Source organism: Kogia breviceps, chromosome 3 (genome assembly GCF_026419965.1).
Source record: "Kogia breviceps isolate mKogBre1 chromosome 3, mKogBre1 haplotype 1, whole genome shotgun sequence".
Taxonomy (NCBI): Eukaryota; Metazoa; Chordata; class Mammalia; order Artiodactyla; family Physeteridae; genus Kogia; species Kogia breviceps.
This window is the reverse complement of record NC_081312.1, coordinates 187,579,891-187,592,216: the sequence shown is the minus strand read 5'-3', so window position 1 is coordinate 187,592,216 and position 12,326 is coordinate 187,579,891. Positions and strand designations below refer to the sequence as shown.

Here is a 12,326-nt window from a genome sequence, read left to right as displayed (position 1 = left end):
TAGACCCTCTTCCATTAAACAGGCATTTCTATCTTCATCGCAGGCAGATATGGTGATTTTCTGGTGCATCTCTGCCCGCTCCTTGCTGCCCGTCTGCGGTCCAGCAACAAAGACTTGCCTGTAGTCCCGACTAGCCGCCTCCTACTTACCGCCCATATGCCCCCTTGCGAGCAGTGAATTCCACGCCTAAGTTCCTGTGGTCCTCTGGGCTTGTAATGGTCCCCCTCCCAGTTCTTTCATCCTTTAGGCGTCACGGCGGATGTCACTGCTTCCAGCAGACCTTCTGGACGTTTCCCTTCCTGGGCTAGTTATCTCTGCTGTCTTTATGCATCATAACTGTGCACGTAATCTCTATCATCCCTTGTTTGCGATTTACTATTTAGGTTCTGGCATCTTTTGGACCCCGCGAGCTGTGAGCCTGGCCTACCGTGGGTGCTCCAAAATAGTTGGATGAATATGCTCGAAAAGTTTCCTGTTGGCTAATAATGGACTCTAGAGTTAAAAGAGAGTGTGTCATTACAAGACAAGTATTGTCTGCATAAACCCCTTCGAGCTGTTAACTTGTCAAATACTCACATGTCAGGAAGTACCAACCAAACCTCCCCTCAGGACCTGCTGGGCAGCCCCCCACTTAAGAAACGCCCGCTGCTGCTTAGCTGGTGCCCAAACCAGTTTCACTGCCTCTTAAAACTTCTGCTGGGCTGGCGCTCCTCTCCTTTTAGATGCAGTGTTGTTCCAGTGAGGTAATGGGAAGAACATCCGTTTATGAAACTATTTTATTTTTCTGCATATACACGTTATTTTTCAAAGGCAATTTCATTAACTACATCCTGCAGCTCTGTGGACTTTCAACAACATTAATTTACAAGGCTGGCCTTGATTTTCAGTCGAGACATATATGTATGTGTGTGTGTGTATATATATATATATACACACACACAGAAAAAAATATATGTATACAAAAAATATATAGAGATAGATACATTTTTCTTCTTAGTCTTAATTTCTGCATTCTTTAGTCCTCAAGGGTTTGACTGCTTCTCCTGTCTTAGCATTATATGCGCCTTTCCCCCTCGCCCCACCCCTTGACATTTTATCAGGTCGCAGAAAGTTGGCTGATCCTAAAAGGAAATTTTGCAAATGGTTGACTTTTGTTAACCCCAGGTTTGGGGGGGAGGGGAGAAAAGAGCTTCCCTCAGATAAGAGTTTCAAACTGAATTTTCCTCTCCACAAAAATAGAAAAACAACAGCAACCCTCCCAGGACCGCCTTTGGGCACTTTGTGGCGGGCCGCCCCCCAAGTCCTAGTAAGTGAATTAGCATCTCAGAAGGGCCCTCCCCGCGGGGCTGGTACTGAGCAGGGTCAGCCGGTGTGTTTGCCTGCGACTGTTCGGGGGGGTGGTTAATTGAGTGTCAGTCTCGGCCAGTGTCGTCTCGCTGGCGCCGGGCGCTTTTGGATTTGCTAATTTTCGTTAAGTGTCTGTGGCCGGCTACTCGTCCCGTCTACCCGGGAGAACTCGGCGGCTCCTGCTGACCAACAGCCTGTCTGTCTGGGCCTTATTGATCACTCGGCGGGGCGGACGCGCGGAGGGGGCCGGGGGAGGGCTGAACGCGCCCCTTTCCGGCCCCGCCGCCCGGACGCCGTTCCCGGGCGCGCGCCGGCCCGCGGGGCTCACGCTGGGGGCCGCCCCCGCTCCCCCGAGCTCCCGAGGCGCGCCGCGCGGCGGGAGGGGTCCGAAGGCGGCCACGCGGGTCACTCGCGAGTTTCGGGGAACGAGGAAGACCTGCGCTGGCGCACGCCGGCCCGAGGCAGCGCGGTGAGGGTCACGGAGGCGGGGGCCCGAGGCAGGGCCTGAGGCCCGGCTCAACCCGCCGTTCCCGAAGGTCACGGGCGCGCGGCCTCCGCGAGGGGGAGCGCGGGAGACGGCCGGCGACCTCCGCAGCCCAGACGCCGGCGCCGCTCGGAGCCGCGGGGCAGCGCCCTCAGCCCGCGCCCGGCCCCGCCCCCCGGCTGCGGGAGGAGCGGCTGGAGCCCGGCGGCCAATCGGACGGCGCCGGCGCGCCCGGGGCGGGGCGGGGCGGGGCGGCGCCGGCCGGCTCCCAGCGCGGGGCGCTATTTACGGCGAGGAGCCGGCCTGATCCGGGCGGGTGCAGGCGGCAGCTCGCGGCAGGGGGTGTCTACGCGCTCCGGCGCTCGCGCCTTCGCCGAGTGGCCGGCCGAACGCGGGGAGCGGAGCCGGGCGCCCACCCCGACCGCCGCGCCGCGCCGAGCGGGAGGAGCGGAGGAGCGCGTCCTGCGGAGTCGGTCCCTGCCCCGCGCGCCCTCCAGCCGCGCTCCATGTTCCGGCCGCGGCCCGGCCCCGCGCCCCGGGCAGCACCCATGCCCTGCGCGCGCCGGGAGCCGTAGGCTGCAGCTGCGCCGCGGCTCCGGGAGCCGGCGGGGGCGCCGCGGCCGTGGGGGGCGTCCATGGATCGCCACTCCAGCTACATCTTCATCTGGCTGCAGCTCGAACTCTGCGCCATGGCCGTGCTGCTCACCAAAGGTTGGTGCCAGCCGGCGGGGCGCGCGCTCCCCGGGGAGGGCCGCGGGATCCCGGGGCGCCCACCGCCAGGGCTTTGTTAGCGGCGGGAGAGGTGACCTCCCGCGCGGGACCCGCAGGTCGCGACAAGTTGCTCGTCTTTAGATGTCGCGGCGGTGGCTTCGCGGCCGTTCCCGGGTGTCCCGGGCCCGATGCGCGGAGGTGGAGTGACAGCCTGCGGGCGAGTAGTTGTCAGTGTTTGTGCAGGTCGGCCCGTCGTGAACTTCCGAGCGCTCCAGCCGGGGAGCGGGGCCCGAGTGTGGGGCGGAGGCGGCCGGGAGGGACGGCGGACCCCGCCCCCGTCGCCCTGTGCCCGCGTGTGCACGTCTCCGTCGTGAGTGTGTGTCTCGGTGGTCTGCGCGGCTCTGTATTTGAGTGTGTCTCTGCTGCGAGTTCGTGTCTGTATTGCAATGTCTCTGTCCGTGAGTGTGTGTCTCTGTATTTCAGTGTCTCTGTCCGTGAGTGTTTGTGTGTCTCCGATCGAGGGTGCTTGTGAGCCCGCGAGCGTGTGTGCCGTCCGAGGGGTGTGCGTGTGTGCAGGAGTGTGGGCTGTGTTGCTTCTCAGGGGTTGGGAGGTGTGGGCTCTGTCAGCGGTCGTGTTTCCCACTCACCTCATATTTTATAAACGCTACTCAAAAAAAAAAAAGCAGCGGTCAGTTTCTTTTTTTCCCTGCAGGCTTTCGCCGTTTAGGTCCAAATAACCCAAACAACTGCCGCTGGGTTTCAAGGTCCCCCAGCCTCCGTCGCCAGGAACTCTCCCTGCTGTTTGCTCTGCGAACAGATACTTTTTTTTTTTTTTTTCCGAACAGATACCTTTTTAGAAAATAGGAAGCATTTTTAGCTTTTTCCACCCCGCATCCCGCGCCCCCTTTTCCTCTAATTGCCATGTAGCAGTCATGAGGTTGAAGGATAAGCCAGGCCAGCGAGGATGATGTGCTACAGTATTTATTTACTTAGCAAGGAAGGCTGTAATCAACCCTAAATAACAGCCCTCGCGGCGTGCAGAGGGGAGCCTCCTGGCCCTATCAAAGGCCGGCCGAACGGGGCCGGACTGCGGCTGACATAAGTCGCAGATACCGAAACTATGTGCCTGATAATGATATAATTAGGGGATCAGAGGTTTCTGACTGCTGCGGACTTCAAAAGCTTTGGAAGAAGCCCGCAGTCTCTCCTGTAGCCGTCCGGACTGAAGCAGACATTTTTGTTTAATCACCGCATACAGTAACTAGAAAGGGGGGCAGACAGAAGAGCATTGTTCCCTGTTTCAAAATACCAGTCCCCTCCTGGCCCTCCACGTGCCACAGGAAGAAACTTTATGAAACGGCAGAAATAGAGTTTTGATACAGTAACACAAAAGTCCATTCAACTTGCTCAAATGTGGCTCCAATTAAAGAAAAAAAGTTGTTAGAGCTTTCCTGGTTACCTGTCAATTTTATTAGACTGTTTTAGGTCACTGAAAACGCAGTCTTTCAAATAGGCTCTCGTAAACATTGAAGCAGCATTCTCCTTGGATTCAGCTTTTTTTCTGCACGGGGTCTGAGGTGACTGGGATCAAAACTGACTTTTAATCTGTTTTATGTCTACCTTCAATCTGTGTGTGGAAATTGTCAGACTTAACGGGTCTGCCGTCATCTCCACTTAAGACCGGTGAGCTTTATGCGAAAGAGCGAGCAAGCTTGCAAAGAGGAGTAAAGGACGCCTGCAAAGCGGGCTTCTGGCTGGAAGGTCCTACTTACTGGAGAAGGGACCTGGGCCCAGGACCAGGACAGGAGCAAGACCCCCGGCTTTGCGTGGTGGCACTCAGGTTGCCGAAGATCTGTGTGTAGTCGGCTGGTTTTTTAGACCTGAAGCATTAGCACGTGCTGGTGAGAGCTGAGCGTTCGGTCCGGGCCCGCCGGCCTGGAATTTGGACGGCTAGTTCAATGAGACCTCTTACTCAGGCATTCACGGGAGGAGGGAGACAGAAAGGCGAGGCTGGCAAGAGGTTTGCAAAGCGGTCGAGCCCCGTTGGTGTTGGTGTTCAGTTTCAGGGCGGCGGTTTCTGTAACCAGGCCGAACTTCAGATGAGGAAGCTGGGGAGAGGTGTGTAGCCGAGTTCAGTTCACAGCAGCTTCAGCCGTGGCAGGTGACGATGGCCGCGGTCCACCGGGTCACGTAGCGTGTGAGCGAGCTCTCCCAGAGCCGGATAATTTCAACGAGAAGTTGACGTGGAAGCCTCAGATCTTGCGCTGTGACTTGCAACTCACAAACTAAGTTTTGTAAAGGAAACTTTTAATCACTTCCTGTAGAAAAATTTGAGGTTTCCTTAAGGATTTTTCATTCAACCAGCCGAGGCTTTTCAGTTTCAATGTTTCCCCTTTTAGATCCCATGTTGAATTACACATAAAAGTGGGGAGCCTGGGGCGGGAGGAGGGCGGGGGGTGGGGTGGGGTGGGGAGCCTTGCAGTTTTACCCCCTCCTCCCTGCTCCCAGTTTTATGACTTTCCATTTGGGCTGAAAGAAATTGACTTTGGCAAGCGAACCACTAATTGTAAACTGCCTAGTTCCTGTTTTACAATATACTGACTGAAAGCTCCCCTGCATGCGTAGATCTTTATAGGCAGAGTTTGCCTTTTCTAGAGAGGTTGCAAATAGCTACCCAGTTTCATCGTTTTCAGACCCCCTGACCGGAGCAACTTCTAGATTGCTGTGTTTCTAGTTAGTAGCTTTATGAGGTGTTAGCTAAAGCTCTTACATCTCGGTGCAGCCCTTTGAGGTGGTAACCAGTTCAGCAGCTGCGATCAAATACTTACGCTGACAGAATCGAAAAGCGAAGCATTTCATGTTGTACGGTCAGGTAGGATTAAATGAGTAAATAATGTAATTTACCTTACGGTAGGAGAAATTATGGGGATGATTATTTTGCTTCAGAAACAAAAGGGTTATTTTTCATCATTTGCTAACTTATCCTAAATTGAACTTTTCTCTGCTACGTGGGTTAATACATTTCTAAGGTGATATTTCCCGGGCTTGGGATTCAAGCACCGGCGTGTGCACAAAGGGCTTTCCCTGTCCACGTGGACTGCCCTTCGAAGCCCTCAGCGGAATATTCTCTAAAGTGAGTGTCTTTGAGATGGAGGGGTTAGCAGTTGCTTAAGTGGATGCCTTATCTGGTCTCTGAAGCAGTTTGATGCAGTTTCCCCTTGTTTTCAGGTGAAATCAGATGCTACTGCGATGCCGCCCACTGCGTGGCTACTGGTTATATGTGTAAATCTGAGCTGAGCGCCTGCTTCTCCAGACTTCTTGATCCTCAGAACACAGATTCCCCTCTCACGCATGGCTGCCTGGACTCCCTCGCAAGCACAGCAGATGTCTGCCAGGCCAGACAGGTCCACAACCACTCTGGCAGCACTGCGCCCACGCTGGAGTGCTGCCACGAGGACATGTGCAATTACAGGGGGCTGCAGGACGTCCTTGCCCCTCCCAAGGGGGAGGCCTCAGGTAGGCAGAAGCCCTCGGACCGAACCCTTGCCCGGTCTCTAGGCTTGTGACAGCCACGACTTTGCCTGCCTGCTGCTGATTTTGTTGTTAGTGTAATTAGGGCTATAGCAGAGGGAGAAGCATGGCTGGGTGCAGAGGAGCATCTCTACTGGGTAGCTTTCGCGTCTGCGTGAGCGTTCGATGTCTGTCTGCATAATGGGTTTTGCCTGTTTTTCCAACATTTCGAAGCCACTAAGAGACCGTTACTAATCGGTAATGACAGTTGGTAAACAAATGTTTTTGGAAGCTTCTCTGCCACACTGGCAGCATTTCTGTTCTAGTATTGGTTGAACTGTAAGCTTCTCTTTGATGGGGTGCCACGATGAAAACGGAGGGCTGCTCGCGAACGTCTGCAGGCGGGCTTGATGATTTTGCTTGTGTTCCTTCAGGACAAGGGAGCGGGTACCAGCATGGTGGGAGCAGGAACCTCATCAGCAAAGTGCAGGAGCTGGCGTCCTCCAAAGAGCTGTGGTTCCGGGCCGCGGTGATCGCCGTTCCTGTCGCGGGGGGGCTGGTCTTAGTGCTGCTGATTACGTTGGCCTTGAGGATGCTGCGGAGTGAGAGCAACAGGCTGCAGAGCCAGCGGCAGCAGATGCTGTCCCGCCTGCACTACGGCTTTCACGGGCCCCACTCCAGAAAGGGGCCGGCGGCAAAGCTAGACTTGGAGTGCATGGTGCCCGCACGCGGCCACGAGAACTGCTGTCTGACCTGCGACAGGATGAGACAGGCTGATCTCAGCCACGACCGGATCCTGTCGCTTGTGCACTGGGGCGTGTACAGTGGGCGCGGGAAGCTGGAGCTCGTATGACGGGGCCTCACGGGACTGGCCTTCTGGGACCCTTTGAGTTCTGCTGGACGGGAGCACTTTATCTGAAGAAAAACAAACTCGCGTCATGACCTTCGAGGGATAGAATGACCTCTGCAAACAGAATCTTGGATATTTCTTCTGAAGGATTATTTGCACAGACTTAAATACAGTCAAAATGTATTATTTGCTTTAAAAGTATAAAAAGCAAAGAGAAGACTCTGTACACTGTTACCAGGGTTATTTGCATCCACAGGGAGCAGGAATTGAGTACCTAAATAAAAGGACGTGTGCTCTATGGAAGCTCCCACATCTTGATTTATCATAGAGATTGAAATATATATATATATATATACATATATATATATGTTTTGTCTGAAATCTAGCAGTGTCTTGTCATAAATTAAAAACTAAGTAGGAAAGGTAAGGAACTACATGTTAATTATACAGATGAAGACCTATCATTGCCCAGAGTAGGATCTCAACTATAGATTTTGGCTTAACTTTTTTATTTTTATTTTTTTTTTCAAACAAGACCGAGATCTTGTTTTTTCTGACATGGCACGTGTGTCATTTTCTTACAGTGTGGAGAATTTCTAAGTGTACTGCCCATCGTTCAGTGTCTTACCCACAATTTTTTGTTAGGATAATGCTGGTTTTTAACTTTCATCTAATAGAAATCAGAAACTTATTTATACCGGGTCAGATATCACCGATCAGTTTCTGAAGCTGCCTGAGCAAAGAGTGGTATTTATCAACTTGATCTAGGTGCTCTGGAATATGTTTTTAAATGTGTCTACCTCCAATCAAAAAAGGAAAAAAAGCTTACTAAATGAAACTTTTTTTTTGGTAAAGTAGGTCACTGTCTACTTTTATTTCTCAATTCATCAGTTTATTCTGTCTCAAACCTAATTAAATACTTTGGACCCCAAATTAGCCAAACATGACTGTGCCATGTTCCTAGTTTTTAAGCCTTCCTTCCACACAGTGTTATTATTATTTTTTTACTTCTCAATCTTTAGAAAGATTTTCAAGAGTGAACGTTATATATCGAGATTTAAATAACAATTTCCTCCCCAAATGATTCTTTTATTAATATAATCAAATAGACTTGATTTTAGCCACTAACACACTATATAACAGTGTTTCCACTCCTGGAGGACTTCGGCAATATAGCCCAGCCTGAATTTAAACCCATGCCACCACATTTGTTTACTTCTTCCCCCGAGATGGGTCTTTGTTATCTTAAATGTGAGAATAATTTGTAGGTTCTTTTCTCAGTTCTTTTGTATATTTGAAACTTTTGCTTAAAAATTAACCTATAGCCTGCATATTTGAGTACATGTGGGGTTTTCTTTTACGAATGTTCAAGGATTTTTTGCATTTTTTTTCTGGGATATTTTAGGATCAGTATAGTTTGGGTCCCTTAAGAAGACAGGTGCAGTCGCCCAGTTGATGGAAGCCTCTGAGTTGAAATGACTAGAGTCTAAAAATGAATACCTAGGCTATTTAGTAACTAAATGGACCACAGCCCCAAACAAATTAGGCTATGGAATAAATATGCGTTTTAATAAATGGCATTCGTATTGTGCTTTTTGAGATTGACAGTTCTTGCACGCATGACTTACAATTTATAAAAGGTATTAAGTTTTATGTGTGTCGAGTTTTGAGGGAGCCAAAGAATTTGGGGGCCTCACTCTCCAAACCTAAGAGAAGAGAATGGATCAAAATGGCCAGTTGGTGAAATTTCCACCCTCACCGCCTCTTCCAAGCTTTAGATCAAATTACAGTAATTTTGTAGCCTGCTACAAAGTCTAATTTTGAAAGACTTCCTGCCCCTTCTGCATTCTCGTGTCAGGGAGCGCGTCACGCCAAGTCCCATGATGCCGAAGCGGCCTGTCCCCTTGCTTGCCCTGCTCTTACTCTTTATTCACCCCATTTCTTCCAAATACCAGTTAACTAGGAAGTCAGGAATTCATTAGGAAATAAATAGAACAGTGAAGGATTGAAATTTATACTCTTGGAAACACTTTGAAATCAGTGAATTCCATCCTCCGGGAAGGCCTGCGTCTGGGCTGGTGCTAAGATCACGGACGTTTGGTGGCAGGTGAATACAAAGTGTCTCCACGTGGTTCTGTTTGGGCTGAGCTGCTTCCGGTTCTTTCTTCCGTAAAGGAGGCTGTTTACACCTCCCCGTTGGTGGGACGGTGGCTCTGTGCTCAGGGTGTCCTCAAGTTGTAGCCACGTAATAGGCAGGACCTGGCTCTTTCCGTAATAACACACCCTCTCCCTTTGCTAGCTCCTTATTTAGTATTTGTACACGTTCTTGCCACCAGTTTTCAAGTCGGATCTGCACATAACTTGGACTTTTGACGAAAATATTGCAGGTTTCTCCACTTTGATTTTTCTAAGAACTAAATATAGCGTCTACTTTTGGTTTCCTACGAGAGTGTAGAGGTTGCCAAGAGCGGAGATAAAGGACCCTTCATGAAATAATGACCTAGCTGATTCGGTGATGTAAGGATGGTAATGGATTTTTGTCTTTTTCCCTCATAGAGATGTTTGCCGTTACTCTGAGGTGTCAGGACACGGCTGGGCTTACCAGGAACGGTCCTTGTTTAATGTTGACATAGAACTCCCCCCAAAAGTAATTTTCCCTTTCTAAGTGGAAATTTGCCCAAACCAGAGACAAATGGGACCAAATTTGCCATGATGTTTCTGTATGTACACCCCTTAAACATGCTGCGCCTTTTGAAAAAATTGATCTGTCCATGGTTACATCTTTTATGTGATTTTTCCTCCCTTATTTTGAATGGCTCAGAGGCTTCCTAGAAATTGACTGGTGTGTCTCTAATTTCTGCTGAACTGATTTTATTAAAAACACTGCACCGTAGGGGGTTTGACCTCCCTCCTAAAATACCAAACATGTCTGCTTTAGAAAATCACAAAGCTCTCCTCTGAAGAGCTTGTAAATCTGGTTTCAATATGGCTTGATTATAGACTAAAAGCTTGAAAGCAGTGGCATCTAGTATCATGAGTCTGGAACTAGCCTTTTTGGGGCCAGGACAGCTTTTTTTCCTTAGAGCCTCTAATTGTTCCTCTTCTGTGTCTCTTAGCCCACATCACTTTAAACATACAAAAGCTATACGTGGCGCGATGAGGTTGAACTCATCCAAGTAGCACTTGGGGGTCTCACGGCCTGGGTTCCTGTGCTCCTCTGTTCCCACTGGACGCGGGAACTTGGGAACTCGGGCACAGGACTTAGGCTCTTTGGATACTCAGTTCCGTTCCCCACACAAGGGGGGCTGTCGTTACACTTTATTGTGATTGTTGTGAGGAGGTGTAGGAGGCGGTATTCCTGCTAATACTCAAGTCTTGGACGAACTCAAGTCCCCCCCCCAAATCCTCAAAATTGGAGAACTGGTACCTATTATTTATACAGTGGATATTTTTATTTTACTCTTTAGTATTTCAGATCTTTGCATATTTGAGGTTTGCAAGCCCTTCAGCTGCCTGCAGACTGGATTTAACTTTTTAAATATTCACTTTCAGCTGACTGCTTTGAGCCTCTCCTAGCTACAAATCATGTTGGTTTGTAATTGTTTCCTTTTGTAATAATCTAGATGGCTACTGATAAGAACATTTTCATTGTGTGTACCCGTTCCGTTGCATATTTGACAGAAGGAAGTTCTCTTGGAGTTTCAGCTGCTCCCGGTGGTCAATCCATTGAGAAAACCACAAAAGCCAAGTTAGGTGACAGAGTGTGTCAGAATTGCTGGAACAGTTTGTGTCTGATGCGTTCTGAGCAAGTGCTGCTATCGATTACAATTTGCCCCGTAGGTGTTCCCCACAAAATACAGTGGTTCCACTGGTTTGGAGGACTTTGTGAATTTTTTTTTGGGGGGGTCACCCTGCTTGGTAAACAATCTACTGAATTTCCCTGGATGAAGTTAATTTAGTGAGTTGCTCTGTGGGTCAGAGCCCTCATGAGAAGAATAACTGCTGCGATGCCCGCTCACTCCCCGCCACCCAATTCCTTCTGCGGAGGTTGCCCTCGCACCCCGCTGACAAAAAACACACCCTCGGCCTGAGAATTTGAGATCCAATGCGATAATGAAATTAAATGCTCTTTCGAATTTTGACAACTCTTTATTTGAGGTACAGTTTTAGACTAACCACAACCTTAGCGCCTCTAATTGTTAATTTGCTAATCGTTCACTTGTCTGACATTCCAGAAGTTTGGACATAGAATTGGGAAGGGGGACAGAGCTGAGTTTCACCAGATAGCAGGGTTTACTTGCAGCAAGGCAGCAGTTTTCCAGTGGTTCTGCTGTGTAGCCTTTAGAAGTTTTTGTTACTAAGGGAGGGCTACCAACCTTACAGCTGCAAGCGTTCCCCTTTATGTGCATGTGAACACGGATAGCCAGAGAGGTGTCGCTGAGGGTCTTGGAGGTACGTTGAATGAGCAGTTCGGTACCATCTCAAGGCATTTAAGGAGATTCCTCAAGACCTCAGGGAGATTCCGTCTCCCTAGTACCCAGCGGCCCCACGGCCTCCGGGGGCCACATTTCAGATTGTATTTAGTTGCCTGTATCTTACAGATTAGATTGCTCTTGGACTAAGGCCTGAGCAGGACCCTGGGAAGACGAGTCAATAACTGTTTATCACACACACCATATGTACACACAGGCCACGCCGGCCAAATGGTCTTTGTAATCCTGGAATGATTTTACGTTTAACAGATTTCAGGGGGGGCGTGTAAGTAGATGTTGGAATTTGTCAGTGATTTGTTTTTAGACACTTGAAGACTGTGTTAGTTGTGATGACTTAATCAAGTCAGAGGCTGTCGTGTGGGTTTACTGTGAAAGATCTCACGTTACAAACCTAATGGGACAAAAATTGTGTTAGCAGTCAAAACCCAGAGGAATACAGAAAACCCCTTATCCCTGGTCTCTTCCCCTTGGAATTTCCCTGGGGACTAGTGAGGACGGTGGAGAAACACCACACTTGAAGCCGTTTCTACCTTTTCAGGCATTAGACATTCGGGGGGAAACCTTTTTTACTACGCGCGGTGGATGTAATCTTGATACCATAGCCTTTAACTCACTGTTGCCTTGGCAAATGGGGTCTCTCTCGCCTGGATTTAGGGATTAAACTGTGAACTCCTCGTGGGGAGGAGCAGGCGTCAGTCACCTCTGTGGCTTCCACAGTGCAGGGAGAGAGTGACATGAAGGACAGATCCAGGCTCCTTGTCAACAGGCATCGGGATTTAGACTGTCGGTAAATAAAGAAACATTGTCCTTGTGTTTGATTCTCTGCCCCAAACTACTGTTTCCCGGGTGTGTGATTCTTTTCTCTGGGGAGCCGAAAGGAAAGCAGATCGCTGGTGAAGGGAGAAACCACCGCTCGGCCACCTTTTAACGT

The 12,326-nt window shown here is 49.8% G+C and overlaps 1 protein-coding gene across 2 annotated transcripts; it reads left to right on the top strand.

Moving 5' to 3' along the window:
- The first annotated feature begins 2,146 nt into the window (after nt 1-2,146).
- Nucleotides 2,147-7,759, top strand: BAMBI (BMP and activin membrane bound inhibitor). Of its 2 annotated transcripts, none has more exons than XM_059058694.2 (3): nt 2,147-2,542; nt 5,771-6,058; nt 6,487-7,759. In XM_059058694.2, the coding sequence occupies exons 1-3, from the start codon at nt 2,467-2,469 to the stop codon at nt 6,903-6,905; spliced, it is 783 nt and encodes a 260-aa protein (XP_058914677.1). In that variant the 5' UTR covers nt 2,147-2,466; the 3' UTR covers nt 6,906-7,759. The 2 variants fall into 2 exon arrangements, with proteins under 2 accessions (XP_058914677.1, XP_058914678.1); XM_059058695.2 differs by lacking the exon at nt 2,147-2,542 and adding an exon at nt 3,156-5,675.
- The last annotated feature ends 4,567 nt before the right edge of the window (nt 7,760-12,326 follow it).